The sequence below is a fragment of the Mustela nivalis genome, assembly GCF_964662115.1.
Source record: "Mustela nivalis genome assembly, chromosome: 1".
Taxonomy (NCBI): domain Eukaryota; kingdom Metazoa; phylum Chordata; class Mammalia; order Carnivora; family Mustelidae; genus Mustela; species Mustela nivalis.
This window is the reverse complement of record NC_139020.1, coordinates 190243970-190270609: the sequence shown is the minus strand read 5'-3', so window position 1 is coordinate 190270609 and position 26640 is coordinate 190243970. Positions and strand designations below refer to the sequence as shown.

At 45.1% G+C, this 26640-nt stretch overlaps 1 protein-coding gene across 4 annotated transcripts in view; it reads left to right on the top strand.

Moving 5' to 3' along the window:
• The window catches only part of FLNB (filamin B), a 148823-nt gene that overhangs the window by 56416 nt on the left and 65767 nt on the right, over nucleotides 1-26640 (top strand). For all 4 annotated transcript variants that reach the window (XM_082738607.1, XM_082738606.1, XM_082738605.1 and 1 more), the window contains exons 2-8: nucleotides 4455-4703; nucleotides 6920-7017; nucleotides 9457-9604; nucleotides 20907-21025; nucleotides 21852-21929; nucleotides 23087-23249; nucleotides 24243-24440. In XM_082738607.1, the coding sequence (XP_082594733.1) occupies nucleotides 4455-4703; nucleotides 6920-7017; nucleotides 9457-9604; nucleotides 20907-21025; nucleotides 21852-21929; nucleotides 23087-23249; nucleotides 24243-24440 (1053 nt within the window). The remainder of the gene's footprint in view (nucleotides 1-4454; nucleotides 4704-6919; nucleotides 7018-9456; nucleotides 9605-20906; nucleotides 21026-21851; nucleotides 21930-23086; nucleotides 23250-24242; nucleotides 24441-26640) is intronic.

The following is a 26640-nucleotide window of genomic DNA, read 5'->3' as shown; positions in this document are numbered from 1 at the left end:
CGCCCTGTACCAGGCCTTGTGCTTAACTCTTGATGTTCTGTAGCCCAGCGAGGATGGATGGGTTGTCTAGTTGAGTGGCTGGTTCCAGCCATTGTGCCCCACGGCCTCTCTGAGAGTAACAGAGGTGAGAGGGTGGGGAGCAGCGTGTGTGGCAGACCCTTCTCTGGATGGCACAGTCATAGTTGGAGCATGGCCTGCGTGCTCTTCCCCAAGAGGAGTTTTTCTGAAACTTCGTCTCCCATGTGGGCTGTTACTCACCTAGTAGCAAGTTGTTCTGTTGTGGCTAATGGAGGACCTGTTGTTCTGACTCAAGAGAGCAAAACTGTGGGATGGTGTTCGCTCAGGCCTCTTCCGGCTCCCCACTACGCTGCCCTCAGTAATAGGGTAGGCCGGCATGGGGACTGTGGCAGGCACACAGGTAGTTGCTTGGACACTGCCCTCCTGATAGAAGAGAAGGAAAGATCATCATCGCCCTTCTGGGAGGATCTTGTCTACACAGTAGATGTTTCCACAGTGCTTCCAAAGACGCCTAAAAATAGCTGGTTTCTTCCCCCATAAATGTTGCCCATTCCCAATTGCTGCTCAGGGAGGACTGGGGAACCGGTGTAGAGAAGGTACGCGGAAACATTCCGTCCTGGAACTTGCAGTAGCTCAAATTAACTTACTAGCTATTAAAAAAAAAAAAAAAAGCCACGGCCCTCCCTTGGAAGCAATGCTGGGTGATTTTAAGTAGTTCCAGAGGGGGTGTGTGGTTTGAGGATCATGCTGTCCAGAGCCAGGCCCAGTTCCATGGGAATTGGGATTGGTTGGATCTGGGGAGGGGAAACCTGGGGCCAGATTCCAACCCACCGGCAATCTAAGTCAATTCTAGGAGGTCCTGCAGGCGTGGCAGGCGTTGGCTTATTATTTTATTCCAGAAAGAGTCTGTCAATGAGGTGGAATCCTTCCAGGGAGGCTTCCCACTGACCTGGCCTTTTCCTCTTTTTACATTTCTGTTCCATGTTTATCCCCGACATAAACATCACAGAGCGCACACACATTTGAAAAACCCGTCGTCGGCTATGATGGTCCGATGTCGACACTGGGATGCTCTGTAGCATTTCATTTTCAAGGCGCTGGGAGTCTCCTGTTTCATGTGGGTGGGAAAGGGGGGGACCTTTTGGGCAAGCTGCCATCCTTTTATTGTTCCAAGAGTTCGGTAAAGCATTTGAACCTTCACCTGTCAAAATCACTTTTGGAGCGAGGACTGTTCTTTCTCCAGCTTCTTAGACTAGCAGAACAAAAGTATCATTTATCCCAATGAGACCTTAATGGGGGCTTTCCCGTTTGGACACCCACCTTGAATTCATTGGAAACAGAAGTTCTGGGCATTGTATTTTTCATACATTTGGCTCAGACTTTTACTGGGTCATATTTCCCCCCAAATCTTTTTCGAAAAAGACTCCTGTCTCATTCCTTTAGACCAACACGTGTAATATAAGCTGGGTAAAAATAGAGCAAGCTGGTTTTGTGTTTTGATTTATGGATCAGTTCTGTAAGTTTACATTTGAAAGGCATTTAACACATAACTCAGGAAAGCTGAACTTTGCTGTCTGATGCTTGTGGCTGGGTGAGACTTGTAGGCCCGATCCGATTCTGCCTGGTGCAAGACCAGACCCCACGTGGTCCACCACCGGTACCTAACAAAGAGTAAGCATGCGCACACTTGGTGTCCTTCCTGCCCCTGCCCCCCACCCTTCTGAGGAATGTTCTTCTCCTGTAGTTGTAGCTGGCATGGAAAATTGTTTGACCTGGAATTTCTTAAAGTTGGTAGGTAGTAACTCAGTAATCAGCAGCACTTCAAAGACAACCTTATAACAGAACATCTAATCAGAAAAATTCCGTCACGGTGGAGGGCTGTCACCTGGAGAAACATATAGTCAATAAGGTGGGATGCATTCCTTGGATGTCCAAGTTCTGTGCCTGGTCAAGCGTTTTGTGCATCTCATTGTTACCTTATTGACCACAGGACCTCAGAGGCAGAGGTCGCTTCACGGCCAACAGAACGGGGCCTCGCCCTGAGAAGGCTTCTCTACTTGCTTTAATCTTCTGCTGCTGCCATCCTGAAATTTGTAATACTTTTGGACAAGGAGTCTTGTATTTTCATTTGTTGCTGAGCCCCTTGAATTACATGGACTGTCCTGCTTCAAAGTTATTTATACAATTCATTCCATAGAAAATCTCTGGGCGCCTTAACTTTGAGTAAGGATTGCTCAAATTTAGATTGTCTTGGGACACTTGGCTGGCTCAGCGTGTCTGCCTTGGGCTTGGGCCATGATCCCAGCATCCTGAGATCAAGTCCTGCATCGGGCTCCTTGCTCAGCAGGGAGCCTGCTTCTCCCTCTGCCTGCTCCTCTCTCTCTCTGACCAAAAAAAAAAAAAAAAAAAATTAAAAATTCTAGACAGTCTTACCAGCCAGTTCATGATAATCTTTACTCTGCACAGTTTTACAAGATCAAGTTTTATTATGATTAAATCTGCAACCATAAAGCTACCTTTGGTTTTTGTGGGTTTGGGTGTGCCCTATTACGAGGTTCGTTTCTTGTAAGAGGACTAACAATAAACAGGTTAATTTAAAAAAAGAAAAAAGCCTCCAGGTTTTAAGTGGTGAGCCGTTTATTCCTTATGAGCATGTGTGTATTTCTCATGTGGTCGTAGCTGGGTTTCATGAAGTGCAATCTGGCGTGTGTTTGACCGACATGCAGGTGGTTTGTGGGGGATGGGTGGATAGGACACCATCCTGGAGCTAGCTCCAAGATGACAGAGGCTCAGTTACTCTCTTGCAGGGGCTGGTAGTCTGGTGGGCTCTGGGGGGGCTCGGAGGCTTGGTTTTCATCTTGAGAGGGCCCTGGCACAGTCACCCACACGCTGATGGGAGCAAAGCGCCACCCACTGTTGGATCTGGCCCTTGAATGAGGAGCCCGAGGTTGTCCCAGAGGAGGGCGTGGTTGAAGGGTCTTTTCATCAAAGGGAATACAGAACACATGGAGAGATCCGAGGGGTTCAAAGCAGGATGTGGTCCAGGAGTGAGGGGTCTGTGTGTCTGCAGTGTGAACTGTGGTGGGCGGGGGTGACATGGGTGAAAAAGCAGGCTGGCTTTGGGGGTTCCGAGGGTGCTGTATGTGTAAGGAGTTCAACTGTGGGCAGTTGGGACCATTGGTGAATTTGGAAGCACAGTAGTACCTGACCAGAAAGATAGTTCTTCTTTTTTAAAATTTTATTTATTTATTTGTTTGTCGGGGGGGCTGGTGGTGGAGAGAGCACAAGGAGGGGGAGGAACAGGAAGAAGCAGGCTCCCCATTGAGCAAGGAGCACCATGTGGGACTCAGTCCCAGGACTCTGGGATCATGGCCTGAGCTGAAGGCGGATGCTGAACGACTGAGCCACCCACACGTCCCATGAGCAGAAAGATAGTCTAAGGTTATGCAAACAGGGTTCAGTTTCATGGCTGTCGAGGATTCGGGGTGGAGGGGGGCCCATATTTACTAGGAAGGTGGAGAAAAGGATTTGCCAAGAGATGTAGGTAGAGAGGGAATTGATGTATTGTAGAAACAACCACCTGGGATTTAAAGAAGTCTAAGATGGCTCTAACGTTTGCAGTTTGGGGTCCTGGTAGAATTGGGGATTGCAGCAGGGGAGTTTGGTGGGGAAAGGGTGAAGGAAGTTGGGGAGGTGGGTGAATGCTTAGCAGGGGAGGTGTGTGGGAGGAGGTAGAGGGGAGAGATGGAGTAGATAGGAAGGGAAGTGTGGGGAGAGGCAGAGGAAGAGAGAGATGGGATAGGGGAAGTTGGGGGATGGTAGAGGAGGAGAGAATGAGAGAGATTTTGTTGATAATGTTTGGGTTTTGATGGATGTAGGTAGAGGTTGGAAAGAGGACAGAGGATAGAGGGCCACAGAGAAGCCAAGGGAGTAGAAGGTAGAAACCAGCAGCACTGAGATTCCTAGAAGATCCCTAAAGGGGGCCTGGGTTTGGCAAGAGAGAGGAAAGTGTAATGCATTTTCATGTACACAAGATCCAGTGACACTGAGAAACATTTTGGAATCTCACTTTCTATCTATTCCCATCCTCAAGTATTCTGAAGCAAATTCTAACATTACAACCTTCCTTTTTTCTTTTTTTAAAATTTTATTTATTTATTTGACACAGAGATCACAAGTAGGCAGAGAGGCAGGCAGAGAGAGAGAGGGGGAAGTGGGCTCCCTGCTGAGCAGAGAGCCCAATGCAGGGCTCGATCCTAGGACCCTGAGACCATGACCTGAGCTGAAGGTAGAGGCTTAACCCACTGAGCCACCCAGGCGCCCCTAACACTACATCCTTTCATTGTGAAATGGTTGTGTGTGGTTCTCTAACAGATAAGAATTTCCTTGACAGCCCAGAGGAACGTGCCATCTCAAGCCTGTGCCTCTCTCCCCAGATAGCAAAGCCATTGTGGATGGGAACCTGAAGCTCATCTTGGGCCTGGTGTGGACGCTGATCCTCCACTACTCCATTTCCATGCCCGTGTGGGAGGATGAAGGGGACGATGATGCCAAGAAGCAGACACCAAAGCAGAGGCTGCTGGGGTGGATTCAGAACAAGATCCCCTACTTGCCCATCACCAACTTTAACCAGAACTGGCAGGATGGCAAGGCTCTGGGGGCCTTAGTGGACAGCTGTGCTCCAGGTAAGTGTCCGAGGCTGCCTAAGCCTTCTCTTCAGGATGGGGGTTTGTGGGCCTCAAACTTCTTGGTTTCCCATTGGGAAAGCTGAGTTTGCTGGGATTGGTGTATTCTCCTAGTTTTAGCCCACTGTAAGAGCAAAGGGAACTAAAAATGGCTCTGTTTATCTTCTAGGTGTATCCATGGACCTTCTGAACATTGAGCTCAGTTATTTACCCAAATTCCCAATGAAGTTCTTGGAGCGGGCCTTGGTTTAGCTTTCAGATCCAAAGTCCCGCTTCTTCCCACAGTTGGTGCCGGGTTTCCCATTGACTTTAGCAGAAACACGTGGCTCTGTTAGTTGACTTGGCATGAAAATCCAAAAACTTCCATTGAGTGGAAAGTACCCATTTTTACCGACTGCTGGGTTGACCATGTATGGCTTTCTCTCCACTCTTTTCTTTCTGCGTTGCTATGAAATAGTGTTTGGTCAACATCCAGTTGGAGGTTTTCCCACCCTTTGCTGAGTGGTTGAGCGTACACCAACATAGTAGTTATCCTCCCTGGAGCATTTAGATTGATGGGTAGAGTTTGCTGGTACAGAGTCAAGAGAATACCCAGTCCGTCTTTATATGCACCACCAGAATTGTTTCTAATAAAAAATTTACTCTAATAATCATATTTTCCATTTATGAAAACTCCATATATATGCTGTTCACATTCATTTTTAGTAAGCTAGTCGTTCTTACCATGCTGTGAACAGAGCTGGCTGGTCTGTATTGGATAGGGAGGGAGGACGGACTCCAGGCCTCAGTCTTCCTGTAAAGGCGCTCAGCCGGTGTTATCCAGACCGAAGTCAACAGCTCAGCCTTAGTTTCCTGGCACCTTCTTCATTGCTTCCACCTACGGATACCTCTTCACCAGTTTGAACCAGTGCATGTTTTACTTCAGTCCTATACTTCTTGTGCTTACAAAGGTTTTTCAGATGATTCTATGTTTGGGCTTTTGGGTGTGTGGATTTTTGAATTATACAGATGCTAGATAGTCTTTTTAGATATATCTAGGAACCGGACTGTGACACTGTGACTTAGAATAAGAAATGGATATTGGGGTCTTTGTCCCTTTCTTGGCACAGAGCTCCAAAAACCCTTGGGATTTTTTAAGTGATAAGAGCCATGATAATGGTTTCTTTCAATCACACCTGAGTTTGTGTTAATGAGATGACTTTTGGACAGCCCCTAAGCATGGGATGGGGCCAGGAGAACCAACCATGTGATTACAGGGCTTTTGGTCCCATCTCTAGAGCTTTTGGTCCCATCTCTAGAGACCTCCAGGGAAGGGATGGGCTGGAGGTTGAGTTAACCACAAATGGCCAGTGATTTAATCAATCCTTATCTACTTCACCTAATGAAGCCTCCATAAAATTTCTCCAACTATAAATTTTGGGGAGCTTTCGTAAACACATGGAGTTGCGAGGAGAGTGGTACATGCTGAGATGGGGTGGGTGCTCCATACCTCTTCTCCCATATCTTGCCATGGGCATTTCTTTCATCTGGTTGTCCTTGAGTTGTATCCTTTTATAATAAATTGGTAATCTAGCATTTAAACTGTTCTCTTGAGTTCTGTGAGCCACTCTAGTAAATGAGGTGAGGAAGAGTTGTGGGAACCTCCAATTTATAGCTGGTCTTTTAGAAGCCCAGGTGAGAACCTGGACTTGGAGTTGACCTCCGAAGTGGAGGATGGAGGTGCTGGACCTGAAGGTGAAGGACCTGAGCCCTTCACCTGCAGGATCTGACTCTGTCTCCATGTAGATAATGTCAGATTTGAGTTAGTTGTAGGCTATCCAGCTGGTGTGAATCCTGCACATTTGGTGACCAGAGTACAGAAGTTTGAAGGTGGTAGGAGGAAAAAAAAAAATTCTTGCAAAAAGGCACCAGGCCCAAGGAGTTTTACAGACTTTTTTTTTTTTTTTATATCTACCACAGCTTAAAGGAATGGATAATCTCTCTGTTAATGCAAGAAAATAACAGCCTGAAAGAGAAGTCTCAGCTTAGTCTTCAGAATAGTTTGGCGTACTCCTATCTGTGATACTTTTTCCTCTTAAGGTGTCTAATTGACTGAGATTTTTGGAAGAAATTGTTCTTTGAATTAAGATACCAAGGGGGTTTAATTTAAGCATGGGGCTTCCTTTAATCTCTTCTGTCAGCTAATACTAATGGGATCTTTTGTGTTACATTAACAGGTCTGTGCCCAGACTGGGAATCGTGGGATCCACGAAAGCCTGTGGATAATGCACGGGAAGCTATGCAGCAAGCAGACGATTGGCTGGGGGTCCCACAGGTAGGCATACAAGCAGTGCCATGTGCCCGGAGGCTATTTCCATCCTGGTTGTTCGGGCACTCTATAGATGCCTGTTTGGGTCTGGCAGGCAGTCTCACCTCCTCAGCATGAGCCTTCAAAGAGTACTGCCTCTGGCACGCTCCTGTCTTCCTCAGTTTACCCATAATAATAGGTCCTCATTGTCTTGGGTGCTTGTAGATTGTTCAGAAATCTTCACATCGCTCTTTGTCACATGTGGCAAATTTTATAGTATTTTTGCTCCAAAGATCTTAAAGACTATCTTGGGACACCAGACTGCAAATGTAGATTTTAATGATTGGGTTGTACTGTAAGGAATAGCCAATATTTGACCACTTTTTCCATATTTAAAAAGTCTTTTTTTAAAAAATCTGATATCTTAGGGGAAGTCACAAGACTTAGAACTTTGAAAAAAATTTAAACCGGGATAACCTACCATTATTGGAAATTGTGGAAAAATTTGTATTGCTCATAATCTTATCACAGGAACATAACAGGAGAACTTGGAGATTGAGCAACTCTTGGATACCTTTAGCAGGAGCCACATTGTGTAATTGAGGTGCCGTCTTCCAGGGTTTTCCAAGGAAGCTAAAAAACTCCCCAAGACTCCCATGTTTGAAGCCCTGGTCAAGAGCAGTTGTAGGGAGCCATTGCCATGGATGGATGACCTCACCCCAGGTCACATGATGGTCTAAGTTGGTGTTCAGAGCTGAGTTCCATGTCTTTTGTAATAGGATCCCTCGGGAGGGAGAAAAACTTTCCTGTATTTCTTTGGTTTGGTTTTGACATCATGTCTCCGCTTCATGGCCCATTTCTTCACTCTTCCATCCTTAGTAAGTGGTGTGGTATGTTTTTCATCTCCTCTTAAACCTAAAACCATCTCCTTTTGACGTTCGTGTGATGTTGGCACTGTATAGTTGTTGAAGGAGCTTTCTGGAAGAAATATCAAATCAACACATATCTTATGTTTCATGGAATGGGTGAAGGCAACTGTTCAAACCCAAGTAGCTATTTTGTTGCTGAAGGCTAACTATCAGAATGTTCTCTGGCAGTTTGTTTTGTTCTGTTTTCCTGTTTGGTGAGGGAAGCAGGGTATAGAAGTTGCTCCTCTGCATTTGGTTAACCTGGTTCATGAGACGGCCTTTTTCTGGGTCTGAGGGGTAGCGCTTAGCTCCTCAGCACCCTAGTTGGGGGCAGAGGGATGTTTTGGTGACTGTTTAGGGCTGGGTCAGGTGGTGGACCTGAGGCTGTGATGCCTCTGGGGGGCCTCCTGTCCAGCATGAGCATCATCTTGCTCCTAGGCTACATTCAGGAGAAATTAATGCCTCCCCATTTCTTTGGACAGCTCATAATGTCCTGAAACCCATTTTAGTCAGCTCCGGCTGCTGTTTGACAAAATACGGTAGACTGGATGATGTAAACAGCAGGGGCTTATTTCACGTACCTGGAAGCTGGAAGGCAAGAGCAGGGTGCAAGCAGATTCAGTGTTTGGTGAGGAGGGCCCTCTTGGTGACTTGCACACCTCTGGCTTCTCACTGTGTCCTCACACGGCTAGACAGAGAGGTCTGCTCTTTCCTCCCCTTCTCATGAGGGCACTAATCCCATCATGGGGGCTCCATCCTCTTGACCTCATGTAAACCTACTCACCTCCCAAAGGCCGAGCCTGCTAATCCCATCATCCTTGCAGTTAGGGCTTAGGCATAAGAGGTTTGGGAGGGGGCGTCTGGGTGGCTCAGGGGGTTAAAGCCTCTGCTTTCATCTCAGATCATGATCTCAGGGTCCTAGGATCGAGTCCCACATCGGGCTCTCTGCTCAGCAGGAAGCCTGCTTCCTCCTCTCTCTCTGCCTGCCTCTCTGCCTACTTGTGATCTGTCTCTGTCAAAGAAAGAAATAAAATCTTAAAAAAAAAAAAAAAAAAAGAGCTTTGGGAAGATACAAACATCCAAGTCTGTAACAAGACCGCAAGTTTAATATGTTGCCGGGTTGTCTCTGTTTTTATGACTATTTTTTATTAGTAACAGAGTTAATAGAGATGGAGGCAATGAAAAGATGAACAAGGGAAAAGGACAATTTATGTGCTTTTTGGTGAGATGCTCCAATCTGATGTGTATCTGATACAGCTTACCCCTTTTGGAAAGTTTCTCTGGGGGATGAGTGAGTTTTTTCCCAGGGAAGGGTGTGCACCTCTGGAAATTACATGTAGAATTGTCTGGAGGGGGTCTTCAGCTTCCACAAGGAAGAGTAACACCTCTAAAAGGTTAAAAACACTGACATCAACATGTTGTTTTAATGTAATTTCACTTAATTTAGAGCTTGACTCAGTTTCTTCGATTTGTAGTGGTTGGCCTAAGACACATTTGCAAATCCTTGACAGTTACCAGTGAGTTGTTCTGGGACTTCACCTACCATGCTTTATTCTAGGTCATCACTCCTGAAGAAATTATTCATCCAGATGTGGACGAGCACTCGGTGATGACTTACCTGTCCCAGTTCCCCAAAGCCAAGCTCAAGCCCGGGGCTCCTCTTAAACCCAAACTCAACCCGAAGAAAGCCAGGGCCTATGGCCGAGGTAAGCACTGGTCTTGTTGGGTTTGAGCCTTGTCCTTTAGGCTTAGACATGGTTTTGTGGCTTCAGGGGGAAGGTTCTTAGCAGCCAGAGAGAAAATAGGCCTGATCTTTGAGACCCCCAGGCCTCCTTTATCAGCTGTTTTTTAGCTCAAGGTTTTTTTGTTTTGTTTTGTTTATTTTTTAAGATTTTATTTATTTATTTGACAGAGGGAGACAGCGAGAGAGGGAACACAGCACGGGGACTGGGAGAGGGAGAAGTAGGCTTCCTGCTGAGCAGGGAGCCAAATGTGGGGGCTTGATCCCAGGACCCTGGGATCATGACCCGAGTTGAAGGCAGATGCTTAATGACTGAGCCACCCAGGTGCCCCAGGGTCCATTTGTTTGTGACCAACATTGCTGCTGCACAAATCTAGACTCTGAGAAACACTGCGGCTTTAACCTGATGGAGAGCAAGGAGTTTGTAGCATTGTGATTTTAATGCAGTAACCCTGGGTTGAGAGAGGATTATTTTTTCCCACTTTTCAGTTGAGGAATCAGAGGCCCAATCCACTGGAGGTGGGGGTGCCTACCCCAGATCTCCACTGTTAGTGATGGGAGTGGACCAGAGCCTGGGTCATGTGGCTACTGATCCTTTCTGCTTTGGTCATGCTCCTGCTGCTTCAGCTGTTCACGTGGGGAGGGAGCTCTTGGGACCCCCACACACTTCCTTGCTGAGACGTCCTGTTTATGATCACCAAGGCTGCTACGGGGCACTGTTCTGTTCAGAACGTTATGGTGGGTTGAGGCATGCTGAGGCTTTATGGTGTCGTGGTTGGCACCTGGCTTCAAGCGCTCCAGCTTTTTTTTTTTTTTTTAAGGTTTTATTTATTTATTTGACGGAGAGAGAGAGAGATTGCAAGTAGGCAGAGAGGCAGGCAGAGAGAGAAGGAAGCAGGCTCCCTGCTGAGCAGAGAGCCTGATGTACAGCTCGATCCCAGGACCCTGAGATCATGACCTGAGCTGGAGGCAGAGGCTTAACCCACTGAGCCACCCAGGTGTCCCGCACACCAGCTTTTTAAAGAACAATTTTTAAAGAACAATTGCATTTCAGCCCAGTGTGGTTTCTGGTAAAGAGGAGCATAGTGAGATACAGTTGATTCCCTTTTTTATGGAGAAGGGAAGGAATGCATTCTCTTTCTTAATTTTTGTAACCACAGCTGGGATGACATTTAGAGACACAAAACATCTTGTATCTCCTCTGCTAGAATCTGCTATGCTAACCATTCTAACATAACAGTTTTCTTTAGCCCTTCTCATGTGTGTGTGTGTGTGTGTGTGTGTGTGTGTGTGTGGTTGTTGAATTCTTTGAAAATCAGTGCGGGCACCATGACGGTACATCAGCAGGCCTCTCCTAAAAGTAGGGTAGCCTCTTGCCTAACCACAATATTCATGATCACACATACGAAAATTAACAGTTTCATACCAGCTAATATCCAGTTTATATGAACATTTCACTCTTGTCCTAAAATCATCTTTTATAGAGTTTGTGGCTTTATAAACCGGGATCTGATTAAGGTTCATCTGATGCTGAGGGCATCTGAGTGGCTCCGTGGGTTAAGCGTCGGACTCTTGGTTTTGGCTCAGGTCTCCACCTCGCCATTGTGGGATTGAGCCCCTCTCATTCTCTCTGTCTTTCAATAAATAAAATCTTAAAAAAAATTCTCATATTTGTTGTTTCTTTAGACTCTTGTAATCTGGAATGATTTCCCTGGAAAAAAATATTTTGCCCCTAAAGATTTTTTAATTTATTTTTAGGGAGGTGGGGAGGGGCAGAGGGAGAGGGAGAGAGAGAGTCTTAAGCAGGATCCACATTGAGCAAGCAGCCGCATGCAGGGGCCAGTCTCACGACCCTGAGATCACCACCTGAGCCGAAACCAAGAGTTGGACACTTAACCAACTGTACCACCCAGGCGCCCCTGCCCGCAATTTTTTTTTTTTAAATAACACTGACTTTCTGAAGGGTTCAGAGTACTTGTCATGTAACAGGATATCCCATACACATTGCCTTTGAAGATAGCATTTCCCCACCAGGGCAGTGGTGCTGTGTGCGGTTCTCAGTCTTAGTAGTCAGGGTCTTTTCATCTGTCTTTTTTAGGATGATTTAGAACAGCGGAGACAGCCTGATAGTTCTGGAACAATCCCGTTTGAGGTTCCTTTGGGCATGGAGGTGGTGCTTCCGGGCCATTGTTTCTGTGTGGGGCCTGGGGATGCGTTGTTGGAGGCCCTCTCCTGAGGAGCATTCCCTGGAAGGTTGGCGCGTCCATGCCTGCTTTAAACCTGCCTGCTTTGAGCCAAAGGTCATGGTTAGAGTAAGGAATCTCAGATTTTTCAAGGTTATGCTTCCTTCATGGCAAAAAGCTTCAAACAGCTGGGGCACCTGGGTGCCTCAGTTGATTAAGCATCTGCCTTCTGCTCAGTTCGTGATCTTAGGGTCCTGGGGTTGAGCCCCATGTGGGGGGCGGGGGGGGGTGTGCTGGTCCTTGCTCAGTGGGAAGTCTGCTTCCCCTCTCCCTCTGTCCCTCCCCTGCCTTGTTCTCTCTCTCACAAATAAATAAATAAAATCTTAAAAAAAAAAAAAAAAAAAGCTTCAAACGGCCAAATAAATCTCTTGTCGACAAAACCTCTTGTCCACAAAACTGGTTAGGTGGATCAAATCTCATCGAGGCATAAAATGCTTATTTGCAGTCGTCTTATCACTGGCTGTCCGGCTTCCCCATTGTTAATGGGAAACGGTTTCCTTTCACGATGCTGTTTTCTAGAAAATGACTGTTTGCTACAGTCAGGAATGTGGCTGGTCATTGCCGTTTCCTTCATCTGCCTTTTTTTTTTTAAGATTTTATTTTTAAGTCATCTCTACACCTCAACATGAGGCCTGAACTCATAACCCTAAGATCAAGAGTCACATGCTTCAGTGACTGAGCCAGCCAGGTGCCCCTCATCTGTCTTTTTTTTTTTTTTAAGTTTTGTGTCCTTGTGGAAGAAACACACCTTAAAAAAAAAAAATACACACCCCATATGTATGTATGTATGCATAGGTACATTTTTTTTTTTTTTGCTGTGGTAAAATATACATAACACATTTCCTATTTTAACCATTTTAAAATGTACCACTTAGTGACATTAAGTACACTCACTGTGTCATGTGGCCATCACCACCATCCACCTCCAGAACTTTTTTATCTTCCCAAACTGAAACTCAAATCCCATCACACTGTAGCCTATCCTCCCCTGCTCCCCCAGCCCCTGGCAACCATCATTCTATTTCCTGTCTCTATGAATTTGCCTACTCCAGGTACCCCACATAAGTGGAATCCTACACTGTTTGTACTTTTGTATCTGGCCTACTTGACTTAGTGTAATGTTTTCAGCATTCATCCATGTTGTGGCATGTGTCAGAATTTTGTTCCTTTTTAAAGCCGAATGATACACATCAACGCGTGGATATACCACGTCTTGCCCATCCATTCTTCATCAGTAGACATTGGGATGGCTCCTACCTTCTAGCTCCTGTGGATAGTGCTGCTGCGATCGCGATAAGCAAGTAGCTGAATCCCTGCTTTCAGTTTTTTGTGTCTACACCTGGAAGGGATTTTGCTGGATTATATGGTAATTCTGTGTCTGTTTCTCTCTTTTTGTTTCTGAGAGAGAGAATGAGTATGAGTGGAGGAGGGCTGTGTTGGCGAGGAGTGGGCAGAGAGAGAATCCCAAACAGGCTCCATGCTTTGCTCCATTTCACGACCCTGAGATCATCACCTGAACCAAAATCAAGAGCCAAACGCTTTACCTACAGAGCCATCCAGGTGCCCCTTTTTTGTTCTTAAGTAGGAGGATCAAGTGTCATTTTAGGCCACTGGGCCACCTGTGAAGCTACATGGGTAGGGCCTTATGATAATGTCATTGTCCCGTGGTGAACCTGAGGGCAGGGGCAGTTTTCTGTCTCTCGTGTGGCCACAGTTGCTTCATTTTTGCCAACTGAACCAAAGAGCATAGAGCACACCTCATCCTCTAGTTTCTGAAAGGATTGAGAGGTTTTCTAAGTTTTATCTTTTGGACGGCAGCCAGATTACAGTTAGCGGCTGGTTGGCACTTGCAGATCTGCTTTCTGAGACCCGTTCCCTGAAAGGATGGGGAGGGCTGGAGTGAGGCAGACCTACAGCCACAAGCAGATCCTTGTGGGGGGCTCGCTTGCAAGTGAGGTGTGTTGAAAGCATGCCTCTGTGAGCTAAGCAGAAAGCTTTACTAAAACCCATGTTCTGTGAAGCATTCACTGCAGAGCCCGCCACGAGCACCCTTCCTTGTGAGGGGTCCTAGGGAATAGGAACACTGAATATTTGATGGTTTTAAGGAATTAATAATTTTTTTTGATGTGGATATTCTAGAAACATCTCTTAAAGATACATGATGAATGATTATAGGTTAAAGATAGGAGGTCTACAGGCACCTGGGTGGCTCAGTCAGTTGAGGGTCTAAATCTTGCTTTCAGCTCAGGTTGTTATCTCAGGGTCATGAGATGGAGCCCCACATCAGGCTCCAGGATCAGCAGGGAGTCTGCTTAAAGATTCTCTTCCCCTGCCCCTCCCCCCATCCTCTAAAATAAATCTTTAAAAAATAAAGATGTGAGGTCTAGGATTTGTACCAAAAATAGTACAGGAGGAGGGGAGAGGTAGGGGTGAAGATGTAAAGCAGGACTGGCCATGAGTTGTGGCGTCGAGGTGATAGGTACCTGGGGCTTCAGTAGACCCTTCTCTGTGTCTGTATAGCAGAGTGAGAGCATGGGAGTGAGGGAGAGCACATGCGCAGGAGTGGGGGCAGGGGGTCAGAGGGAGAAGCAGACTGCCCACTGGGCAGGGAACCCTCCCATATGTGGGGCTTGATCCCAGGCCGCTGAGATCATGACCTGAGCTGAAGACGGATGCTGAACCAACTGAGCCACCCCATGAAAATAACTTTTAAAATAGGACTCCTTGAACTTCTTCTTCTGGGATGATAGAGTAGAAATACTTTTCCTAATTACCTCTGCTGAGGACAAAATTCCTGGGCATTTTATATAAGATAAACATAAGGAGACTCTGAAAGGGAATAGGAGAAATGGGTTCCAGATCCCAGGCCCCAGGGGCTGACAAAGTAGTGAGTTCCCTGGGCTTACTTCCCCCGCTGTATATCAGACTGGGTGTGGGGAAGCCACGTACCTGAAACACAAAAGGCAAAAACAAACACCTGCTCTCTCTGGCCAGAGGGACAAGAAAGGGCAGCCTCGCAGGACAGAGGCCTGTGAGACGCTAACTGCTTTTCTATAACCAAGCATCCCAGGAAAAACTGTGACCTCTCAGACCCCACTTAGACCAGTAAGAGCCAGGTGGGGAGCCTAGATTCTGACCACAGTCTAGCGGTAAGGAGATGTCAGTAGACGATATCAGTAGCAATGAGGCGCTCCTACCCCTTTCACCCACAGATGGAGGCCCAGTGGGGAGCTGGATCTCCCACTTCCACCTGCAGTAATGAGGAGCCCCCCTCATTTCGAGTGTCAGTGGAGGTTGAATAGGGAACCTGGACTTCCTCCCTGCATTGACACTAACAAGGCATGCACTCTCCCTTCCCCTGATGTATCAGCATTATAAAAGGCATCTGAAACAGAACATTTAAATAAAACTCAGGTTTTATAACATAACATAATACCCAGTTTTTTTTAAAAAATCACTCATCACACCAGGAACCAGGAAGATCTCAAACTGAATGAAAAAAGGCAGGCCATTGATGCCAACGCTGAGATGATACAACTGTTAGAATTATTTGATAAAGATTTAGTGTGGCTGTTATAAAAAGGCTTCAGCAAGCGCTTACAACTCTATGTCAAGCAAGCAAAAAATTGAAAAGCTCAGCAAGGACATAGACTGTCTCAGCAAAGAAATAGAAGATATAAAGAAGCACCAAATGAAGCTTTTAGAACTGAAAAATGAACTCAAATAAAAACTCAGGGGATGAGTTCCATAGTAGAATGGAAGGACAGAGAAAGAATCCATGACCTGGACAAAAAGAGAATAAAAATTGCCCCATCTGAATGACAGAGCCAGTGGACTGAAAAACCAAAGAAACAAGCAAAGTCTCAGGGACTTACGGGACAATAACAAAACATCTAACATTCATGTCACAGGGGACCCAGAGGAGAGGAAAAAGAGGGCAGGGCTGAAAACTCCCAAAGAAATAATGGCTGAAAACTTCCAAATTTGGCAGAGAACTTCCACTTTTGGCAAAAGACATAAACTTACAGAGTCAAGAAGCTGAGCTAAACCCAAACAGGATAAAACCCCTACCTACCTCCTGCCACCAAAAAATAAGTAATCCACACCAAGCTACATCTTAGACAGCAGGGGAACAAGGAAAAAAGCAATCTTTGAATTATAGGAAGAAAGAACATGGTATAAAAAAAATAGGTATAACAACCATAGATGTTTTGCAGAAAAAACACAAACTTCCAACACTCATCCAAGATGAAATGGGCCTGAAACCATTAAAGATGAGTGGCCCTGAAACCATTAAAGAATCAAGTTTATAGTTTAAAAGCCCTTGGAAAAGAAATCTCAAGCCCTGGTGGTTTTACTGGAGAATTTTAGCAAACATTTAGAGAAGAATTAACACCAATTCTATGCAATCTCTTCCAGAACGTATGAGGAGGGAACACTTTCCAATTCATTTTATTTTTTTATTTTATTATTTTTTTCCAGTTCATTTTATGAAGCCAGTGTTGCTCTAAAAATCAGAGAAAGGTGATTCCCCCACCGCAAAAAAGCTACAGATCAATATCCTTGTGAATATAGATACAAAACTATAGGGGCATGTGGTGGGTTTATTCAGTAGAGCATGCGACTGTTGATCTTGGGGTTATAAGTTGGAGCCTCATGTTGGGTGTAGAGATTACTCAGAATCTTAAAAAAAAAAAAAAAAGCATACAGCAGAATAGTTGCAAATAGAGTTTAGCAATATATGAAAATAATTCTTCATCATGACCAAGCAGAGTTTATTCCATGAATGCAAGGCTGGCACACTATTGGAAAAATCAGTGAAAACAACCTACTACCTTAACAGGCTAAAAAAGGAAAATCACATGATCACATCAGTTGGTACAGAAAAAGCATCTGACCAAATTCAACAGGCATCCATGATAAGAACTCCGAAAATTTGATCCAGAGTAGCTACCACAAGTCAGCATCTACCATGATAATTAATGGTAAAAGACTGAGTGTGCCCCCTAAGAGTGGGACTAGGACAAGGATGTCCATGCTTAACCACCATGCAACAACATGATGCAAGTTTTAGTGAGTGCAGTCAGGCAAGCGAAGGAAATAAAAGACACACATATTGGAAAGTGAGAATAAAGCTGTCCCTGTTTATAGATGACTTAATTGTCTGTGTAGGAATTCCTGAAGAATCTATAACAAAAGAAGATCAAATACAACAAAGCCCCAAAACTCTCCTTGGATAAGTGAATTCAGCAAGGTCTCAGGTTATAAAGTTGGCGTACAAAAATCAGTTGTACTTCTGTATGCTCTGATGTCAGTCATACAGGCTTACCACAATGAACATGAGGACATCAAAATTCAAAAATGCCATATCATTGACAGTCAGTCAGAAGATTGAGAAATAGGTGTAAATGTAATAAAATGTGTAAGACTTTTTATGCTGAGAACTACAAAAAAGATATCAAAGAAAAGACCTACATAAATGAAAAGACGTACTGTTTTTATAGATTGAAAAAGTCAGAGAGGGGCGCCTGGGTGGCTCAGTAGGTTGAGCCGCTGCCTTCGGCTCAGGTCATGATCTCAGGGTCCTGGGATCGAGTCCCGCATCGGGCTCTCTGCTCAGCAGGGAGCCTGCTTCCTCCTCTCTCTCTGCCTACTTGTGCTCTCTCTCTGTCAAATAAATAAATAAAATCTTAAAAAAAAAAAAAAGAAGTCAGAGAGTAAAGTGGCAGTTTCCCCCAAATTGTCATTTAGGTTTAACATAGTTTCTATTAAAATTCCAGCCAGATTCTTCACAGATACAGAAAAGATTATTATTTAAAGCATATATGGCAAAAAATAAAATCAGTCAACCAATCAATCATATATGGCAAGGCAAAGAAATTATAGTAGGGAAAGTGATTTTTTGAAAAAGAAGAAAAATGTGGGAGGAGTTAGTGTACCTGAGTTTAGGACTCATCAAGGCATACCAATTAAGACCATGTGATATTGGTAGAAAGACACAAGGATCAACGGAACAGAATCCAGAACTGTTTGCAGCTGTGCAAACTGATCATCAGTAGAGGTGCAAAAGTTGTTGCGGGGTGGGGAGAGAGCCTTTTCCATGCATGGTTCCAGAGCAATTGGGCCAAGGAAAGAAAAAAAAAAAAAAAGGAAAGAAACAGTAAGTTTCACACCTTCTAGAAAAACTCACCCAAAGTGGACCGTATCCTACTATAAACTTCTTCAGAAAATCAACAACAACATAGAAGACATTCTTTGGGATCTAGGACGAGACCAAGAGTTCTTTGATTTGACACCGAAGCATGATCCCTAAGGGAAAAATACAGTGTTGGTCTTCACCAAAATTAAGAACATAAAAAAATGTCATGAAGCATGGTCTGTCCCTCAGTGTGCCCCGAAGCATGGCCTGGCAGAGGAGGATTGGACTGCTTTCTCACAGTGAAGGTGTACTACTTGGCCACCTTGCTCTTCTTGCAAGACAAGAGACCGCAGCCTCCACCCCTCAGGCCACCTTGACACCACCTCAAATGGAACTCAAAATCCTAGTGAGACAACAGTTGAATTTCACGCTCTCAAACTTTTTAAAGCAATTTAAAACTCTTTGTAGTTAAGAGGATGAAAATACAAGGTTAAGACTGGGAGAAAATATTTGAGAGCCACTTTATCCAAAGAAGAACTTCTTTATCCAAAGAAGAATATATAAGGAATGCTCAAAACTCAGTAGGTAAAAAAAATCCATTTAGAAGATAGGCAAAAGATGCTAACAGGCATTTCCCGGAAGAGGGTATACAAATGGCAAAGAAGCACATGAAAAGATGTTCAGTGTTATTGGCCATGAGAAAAATACAAATTAAAATCACTACACATCTGGGGCACCTGGGTGGCTCTGTCAGTTAAATGGCTGCCTTTTGCTCAGGTCATGATCCTGGGATCTTGCGATCAAATCCCACATAGGGTTCCCTGCTGATCGGGGAGCCTGCTTCTCCCTCTCCCTCTGCTACTCCCCCTGCTTGTTGCTCTCTCTCTATCAAATAAAATCTTTTTAAAAAAATTTTTTTTAAATAAATCACTACACATCTATCAGAATGGCTAAAATAGAAAGTAGTGATAATACAAAATGCTGGCAAAGATGCAGAGAAAGCAGATCCAGATCATTCATCCATTGCTGGTGGGAATGCAGCCTCTTGAGAACACAGTTGGGCAGTTTCTTTAAAAGAACTAAACAGGGGTACCTGGGTGGCTCAGTGAGTTAAAGCCTCTGCCTTCAGCTCAGGTCATGATCCCAAGGATCCTGGGATCGAGCCCCGCATCCAGCTCTCTGCTCAGCGGGGAGCCCGCTTCCCTTCCTCTTTCTCTACCTGCCTCTCTGCCTGCTTGTGATCTCTGTCTGTCAAATAAATAAAATCTTTTAAAAAAATAAAAGAACTAAATGTGCAACTACCATGCCACCCAGCAGTTGTACCCCCTGGAATTTATCCCAGAGGAATGAAATCTTGGGGTCAGATACAGCCTTGTACAGTAATGTTTATAGCAGCTTTATCAGTAATAGACAACTGGAAACAACCCAGATGTCCTTCAGTGGGTGAATGGTTAAACACATGGTGCTACATTCGTATCATGGAATATGCAATAAAAGAAAAACTATTGCTAGAGGCACCCATCTGGGTGAACCCTCCAAAAGATTATACTTAGTGGAAAAAGCCAACTGAAAAGGTTGCATAATGTGATTCCATTTATGTAACATTCTAGAAGTGATAAAATTGTGGAGATAGAGAATGAATTAGGAGTTATTGGGGTAAGGAGAGGGTCGGGTGGGGAGGGAATGTGTATGGCTATAGGCTAGCATGAGGGATCCCTGTGGTGTTGGAAATGTTCTGTGTCCTGACGGTGTCAAGGCCAGGATCCTTGGGATACTGTACTAGGGTTTTGTACAAGGTAACCTTGGGGAACCGGATAAAGGAAATTACTTCTTTCACCTGCATGTGAGTATCTCAAAATAATTTGCTCAGTCAGCTCAAAATGAATAGTGTAATTAAAAAATATTGATCCAGGGACGCCTGGGTGGCTCAGTTGGTTAAGCAGCTGCCTTCGGCTCAGGTCATGATCCCAGCGTCCTGGGATTGAGTCCCACATCGGGCTCCTTGCTCCTCGGGGAGCCTGCTTCTCCCTCTGACTCTGCCTTCCACTCTATCTGCCTGTGCTCACTCTCGCTCGCTCTCCCTCTGACAAATAAATTAAAAAAAAAAATCTTAAAAAAAAAATATTGATCCAAGGCCATTTTTAAGCATTTCAAGTAATAGAAAATGGTCTTTAATGAAAAACGAGCCCTTCTCCCACACCTCATGCCTCCTTCCCCTGTGTTACCTCCCTTGGGGCAAACCCCACTGATGATTACTGCATCATTTTTCGCAGTTTTATAAACTTCTGACTGAAGTGCTCTGAATATTCCAGAATCCGATATCGCTGAAATAACAAGGGCAGGAGTGCCAGGGTGGCTTAGTCAGTTAAGCACCTGACTCCTTTTTTTTTTTTTTTTTTAAGATTTTATTTATTTATTTGACAGAGAGAAATCACAAGTAGATGGAGAGGCAGGCAGAGAGAGAGAGAGGGAAGCAGGCTCCCTGCTGAGCAGAGAGCCCGATACGGGACTCGATCCCAGGACCCTGAGATCATGACCTGAGCCGAAGGCAGCGAGCGGCTTAACCCACTGAGCCACCCAGGCGCCCCAGCACCTGACTTTTGATCTCAGCTCAGGTCTTGGTCTCAAGGTCGTGAGTTCAAGACCTGCACTGGGCTCTGTACTGGGTATGGAGCCTACTTAAAAAAAAACTAAATTAAATTAAATAACAAGGACAAATTTAGGGTTCTCAACCTGTTCGATAATCCTGTCCCAGGTGTCCCTGTCTCCCACAGGGCAGCTGCAGGGCTGGGTCCCTTCTCTCAGTTCCCTGAAGGAAACATGGTGAGTAATGGTCATTGTCAAGGCCCTGTGCAGCTTGTAATGTGCTTGTGTCAACCTGGCAGGAATTGAGCCTACAGGAAACATGGTGAAGCAGCCAGCCAAGTTCACTGTGGACACCATCAGTGCTGGGCAAGGAGACGTGATGGTGTTTGTTGAGGACCCAGAAGGGAACAAAGAGGAGGTAGGTTGAAAGATGCTGCCATTCCATGGAGCTCTGGGGGCTTGTGGTAGGCCCGGGGTCTGTGCTTTCCATTTTCCTCATTAAACCTCACAGTAAAAATTGTTTTTTACCAAGAGGATCCTAAGGCTTAGAGTAGTCAGAGTAACTGCCCAAGGACTGTGCCTTGAAAGGTAATTGAAATTGATACCCAAGGACACAGTGTTTTTTTTTTTTTTTTTTTTTAACAATGTTTAATAAAATAAAGGATTCTTTGGATTTAGCAAAGGCCTTGTGAATTGAGGTTTTAGAGGCCGATGACCGAAATAACAATAACAAAACTGATGCTCTCCTCTCTTCCCAGGCTGACTATACTTGGTTCCTCCCTCAGGGCCTTTGCACATGCATTCCTCCTTCTTATCTTCTTAAGACTTATTCCTAGTGCCTAGTACCATCTGAAATTCTGTTTACTGGAATGTGGTCTATTTCCCCACTGGGGCAGGGATTATGCTTGATTTGTTTTATTTTTGGTTCCTGACACCAGGCCTGGTCTTTCATAAGCTCTTCATAATTATTGAGCCACTAAAGGTTGAAGTGACTGGCTTTATGGTCCTTCTCATCTGCTGAGTTCCAGCCCTAAGACAGTGGGGAGTTGTGACGTGGTTATACATTTGTGCCATGTGACTTTGTTTCTGTGACTTTCAGCTGCTGCTTTCCTTCAGCAGCAATGGAGCAGGAGAGAGCCAGGACAGCGCCCGACCTGGCAGCTCACTACAGGGCCTTGGCTGGCACAGCGTACTTTTACTTACACCCAGCACCTTCTCTAACTATTGTTCATTTTCTGTCCTAGGCACAAGTGACCCCTGATAGTGACAAGAACAAGACATATTCTGTGGAGTATCTGCCCAAGGTCACTGGGTTGCACAAAGTAAGATGAGGTGTCATGGCCGTTGCTGGGATTGCTCTTCTAGGCTTGCATCAGTGTGTATGTGAGAGGGTATCTTAGGAAGGTTGAATGCTGCTCAGTTCTTCGCAGTGTAAGGTGGTTTTCAACTCCCATCTGGGTAACAAATGGCTGTAGCTACATGCCTGGACCATAGATGCTATGGATTCTTTGTCTTCAATGCTTTCTTGAGTATCCCCCGTGGGGTGCTCTGGAGGGTCTCTCCATATTGAAGCTTGAGAGCCAGCTGAGTATAGTCCAATGGCCCAGTTATGCACCTGGAGGAATGATGGGGGTCTAACCCCCAGGTCCTTTGTCTCAGCAACATTTTGAGTTCTGTTGAGCAGTGTCTAGTTGGCCTATAGGACAGAGGTCCAGGGAGTCTTGCAAGAGAGTAGGGTGATCCAAGAGTATAGCTTTCCCTAAAAGAAAGTCTTCAACAGCACACATAAGTCAACCCCTGTGTACCATCCCAATATTTTGAGACCTAGATCATACCTACTACTACCTTGGCCTTTAGTGAAGTCACCTGGAATTCTGACTGTCAGTTTTTCTTACACCCTTAGGACATCAGGAATTTGGGGGGAAAAAAAAATCCTAAAGGGAACATGTATGATGTAATTATTTTGTTCAGTTGATATGAAATCCAACTCCATACCCCTTAAAATTTAAAAGATGAGAACTGACTCAAATTTTAAATGAAAATCTATACTGTTTCTCACGTGAGTGATCTTGGTCCCTTGAAAGACATTTTGACTGTAAGTTTGAAATCCTGGAACTGTGCCTTATCTTCGGTGGGGGTGGGGGTGGGGAGAGCATGGCCCCTTCTGCAACTGTCTTAAAGGATCCAGTGTCTGCCAGTTCAGTTAGAAGTGTTGGTTTGCCTCCTGTTCACAGAGGCCACCTGTATCCAATGTAAGCATTTTTAGTTCAGTAAAAGACGTGATGTCCCAAGGCCCAGCCGTGTGATGGATGGAGCCAGGTGGGGACCCCACTCCGGCTAAGTAGGGCTTCTGTTCACAGCCACCTTTGAGTGGAGAGTTAGGAGGATGGAAGAGGAAATCGTCCGTGCATGTGGCTTGACGTGGGGTCTCCCTGGGCAGGGAGCAGTGATGATACTACATCTGTCTTTCAACTTGTAGGTTACAGTCCTCTTTGCAGGACAGCACATCTCCAAGAGCCCATTTGAAGTGAATGTCGACAAGGCACAGGGAGATGCCAGTAAAGTCACCGCAAAAGGCCCAGGCTTGGAAGCTGCCGGAAACATTGCCAATAAGCCCACCTACTTCGATATCTACACAGCAGGTATTGTGGGTCAGGCTTTCTTCCAGAGCCTTAGGTGATCCTCGGGGACCCCAGGGCTTGGGATGCCTGACCTTTTATATTTTAAATCAAATCACTGCCAACAAACGTGCCCTTTTTCAAGTGTATTGGTTATATTTATAGATTTTCAAAACCAGCTTACCTTTTTTTTTTTTTTTAAAGATTTTATTTATTTATTTGACAGAGCAAAAGCAGAGGGAGCGGCAGGCAGAGGGACAGGGAGAAGCAGGCTGCCTGCTGAGCAGAGAGTCCAACGTGGGGTTCAATCCCAGGACCCTTGGGATCATAACCTGAGCCCAAGGCAGATGCTTAACTGACTAAGCAACTCAAGTGCTCCCCCCAAACCAGCTTTTCTTTAAGATCTGAACACTCAAGCTTGGGTTTGATTATTAATAATCCATCAATTTCTGTATACATTTCTGCCTTAGCTAAATAACTATTCCAAAGAAACTAAGTTTTAAGAATCCTCTACTAAGGGCACCTGGGAGGCTTATTTGATTAAGCATCTGCCTGTGGCTCAGGTCATGATCCCAGAATCCTGGGATCAAGCCCCATGTCAGGCTCATTGCTCAGCTGGGAGTCATCTGCTTCTACCTCTCTCTCTAATAAATAAATAAGATTAAAAAAAAAATCTCTACTAGACCAAATTCTATACCAGGTTTGGGGGTGAGGAGAAGAATGATAGAAAAGTTTAAATACACACACACATACTACACATACACACACTTTTTTTTTTTAATGATACATTTCATGAAATGTCACCTTTCTTTCAATGTAGGAAATTTAAAAAATAGAGAATGGGGGAAAAAAGAAAGTTAATGACCCTCCTGGCCAAACCAGAAAACAGTTGTTAGCATCTCGGTGTGGACCTTCTAAGTGCCTGTCTCCTCCCGTCTGCACTTTGCACCTATGCTGATCTGCAGCGAGTGTTCTGAGAAGGTGACTGGGGCTCCTGGAGTGCTTGTTTTATTCCAGGTGCTGGTGTGGGAGACATTGGTGTTGAGGTGGAGGATCCCCAGGGGAAGAACACTGTGGAATTGCTGGTGGAAGACAAAGGAAACCAGGTGTATCGGTGTGTGTACAAACCAGTGCAGCCCGGCCCGCACGTGGTCAAGGTCTCCTTTGCGGGGGACACCATTCCCAAGAGTCCCTTCGTCGTGCAGGTCGGGGAAGGTGAGTGCTGGGGTGACCAGCTATCCCTGCTTCTGGCCTTGAGGCTGACTGTGCTCACAGCTGAGCTCTGAGGCCAGGAGAAGAGTGGGGGCCATGCTGGGATTGCACCTGTCCCCTTTCCGCCAGGGTCCCTGCAGTGGGAAGTGGCTTGCTTTGTCCTCAAGGTATTCATACTGATATCTTCCTGTGAGCCGAGCAATGACCCAAGTGCTTCACTTGTATTAACTGACTGAATCCTCCCCAAAACACTCATACAGGAGAGTTGTCCTCACTGAGAGCTGCAGGACTGAGACTGTGTAGGCCATTGGTCCCTGTGGCTGAAGTCAGCAGCTGTGGGACAGCCCCATGGCCCCCGCTGCTTGGCCTTTACTGGCTGCTGTGTGCTCAGCACCACAGCATGTAACTGTCACCCCAGTCAGCGTGTTCCAGGTGCTGGGGTCCTCTCCAATTTGCAGGTGGAGACACCAAGGCTAAGATGACATTAGGGCATCAGTGAGTACAGACCAGGCATCTGTACACAAGGAGAACCTAGGTCTCTGTCAACCCCTTAACCCTGCTGCTAAACCCCTTCTGCAGCCAGAGCATGCATTTTTTTCTCTAATGTTAGACTTCTTTTCCTTCTGACTTGGTTGTTCTTTTTGTTTTGTTTTGTTTTCCAACTCTGCTGCCTTTTCTAACCAATACTTGCCTTTCCCTGTTCTGTCCTCTGTCTCTGCGTCTGTAGAGCTGGCTTCCTCTTCTGAATCCTGCCTCTGGGTCAGCCTGGACCCCAAAGCTGTTGGCTTCCTAACTGAGAGCACTGGGCCAGAGGCTCCTCGCTGGGTAAGGGCTGGTTGAGTGGGACTTTCCTCCCAGTTCCCATGCTTCCCGCACACGTCACCTTGGGCCCGTGCTCTTGGTGCCCTCAGGACATGACAGTATACACGTCAGCATCACTTGGCCAGCTAGACCCCAAGCCCACTCATTACATTGAAACTTGTCTAAAACATCTCAAAGTGGTAGATAATTCAGTGGTTTCCTTCAGCTCCATTTCATGTTTATATGAACTGAGCAGTTACCCTTTTGATGTTGAGACTAATACCCATGTTCAGAATTTCCATGAGTGGTTGTTTTTTTTAAGGCACATTAAAACCCTCCACGGGAAGTCCTGTCATCCTGTTGTGACTTATTTCTGGTATGATCAACTTTTCTCCTTTTGACAAAAAAAAACAACCCAACATATTCATAAACAAAACTCTCTTTGACATAACGCAAGAAAGCATTTTTTTAACAGCTTTCCTGTTCTGATACTGTTCTCTGACTTCCTCTCACTCAATGGATGATGCTTTTCATCTCTTGCGTTGTCCATTTGTCACTTGTACTGTTTAGAATTTAATTGATTGGGTTTTTCTTTTGACGTACTTCTCCTACTTAACTGATTTTATATTAAAAAGAATCTTCATCCCCCTTTCACAATGGAAAACTAATGTCACTTGCCATAAAATGTGGCCATCAACTTATATTCGCCTACAAACCACCTGAAATCTTCTCTGACTCCTAGAGTGTGGGTCCGTCTCTTCCAGAAATAGTTGTCTGCCAAGCAGCGAGCTGAGGATGTTGTAGGGAGGGGAGGACCAGAGGAGGCATTATCCTCCTTCTATGGAGTAAAGAGTTTCATCCTTTGGAGTCTGTGATCCCACTCCTGGCATAGAGAAAACTGTCAAATGCGCATTGCTAAATTTAGAAAGGAAAAGCTACTTAGTCAACAACATGACATTTTACCCCCGCTTTCTCATTTCTGTACTTAAAAAGGTCTCCTATGTTGGCAAAGAATTCCTAGGGTACAGGGATGTGTTTTATTAGCCTTCTGATGACCTCCCTGGAATGGTCGTTTTGTGGACCTCTCATGTAAGAAATTATTAGAAGCTACTTCGGTCCTTAATTTTTAGACTTCTGACTTTAGTTTTTTAAACTAGATCCAGAAATCAAATGAGGAGGGGTGTTTATTGCTAATTGTTGTATTTATAGCCACCCACATTCTGATTACCTGCTGACAGCAGTAAAATGTTTGTCTGCCTTGGCTGAGGGGGTGTCGAATGGGTTCCTTTTTGAGCTATCCCCTGGCTCTCCATGCGAAAGATGATCACATTTTGGCTTTTAAAAATGGCTGATCCAAAGTTTGGAACGCGGTCAGATGTTTTCAAGTGCTACATTTTCCAAG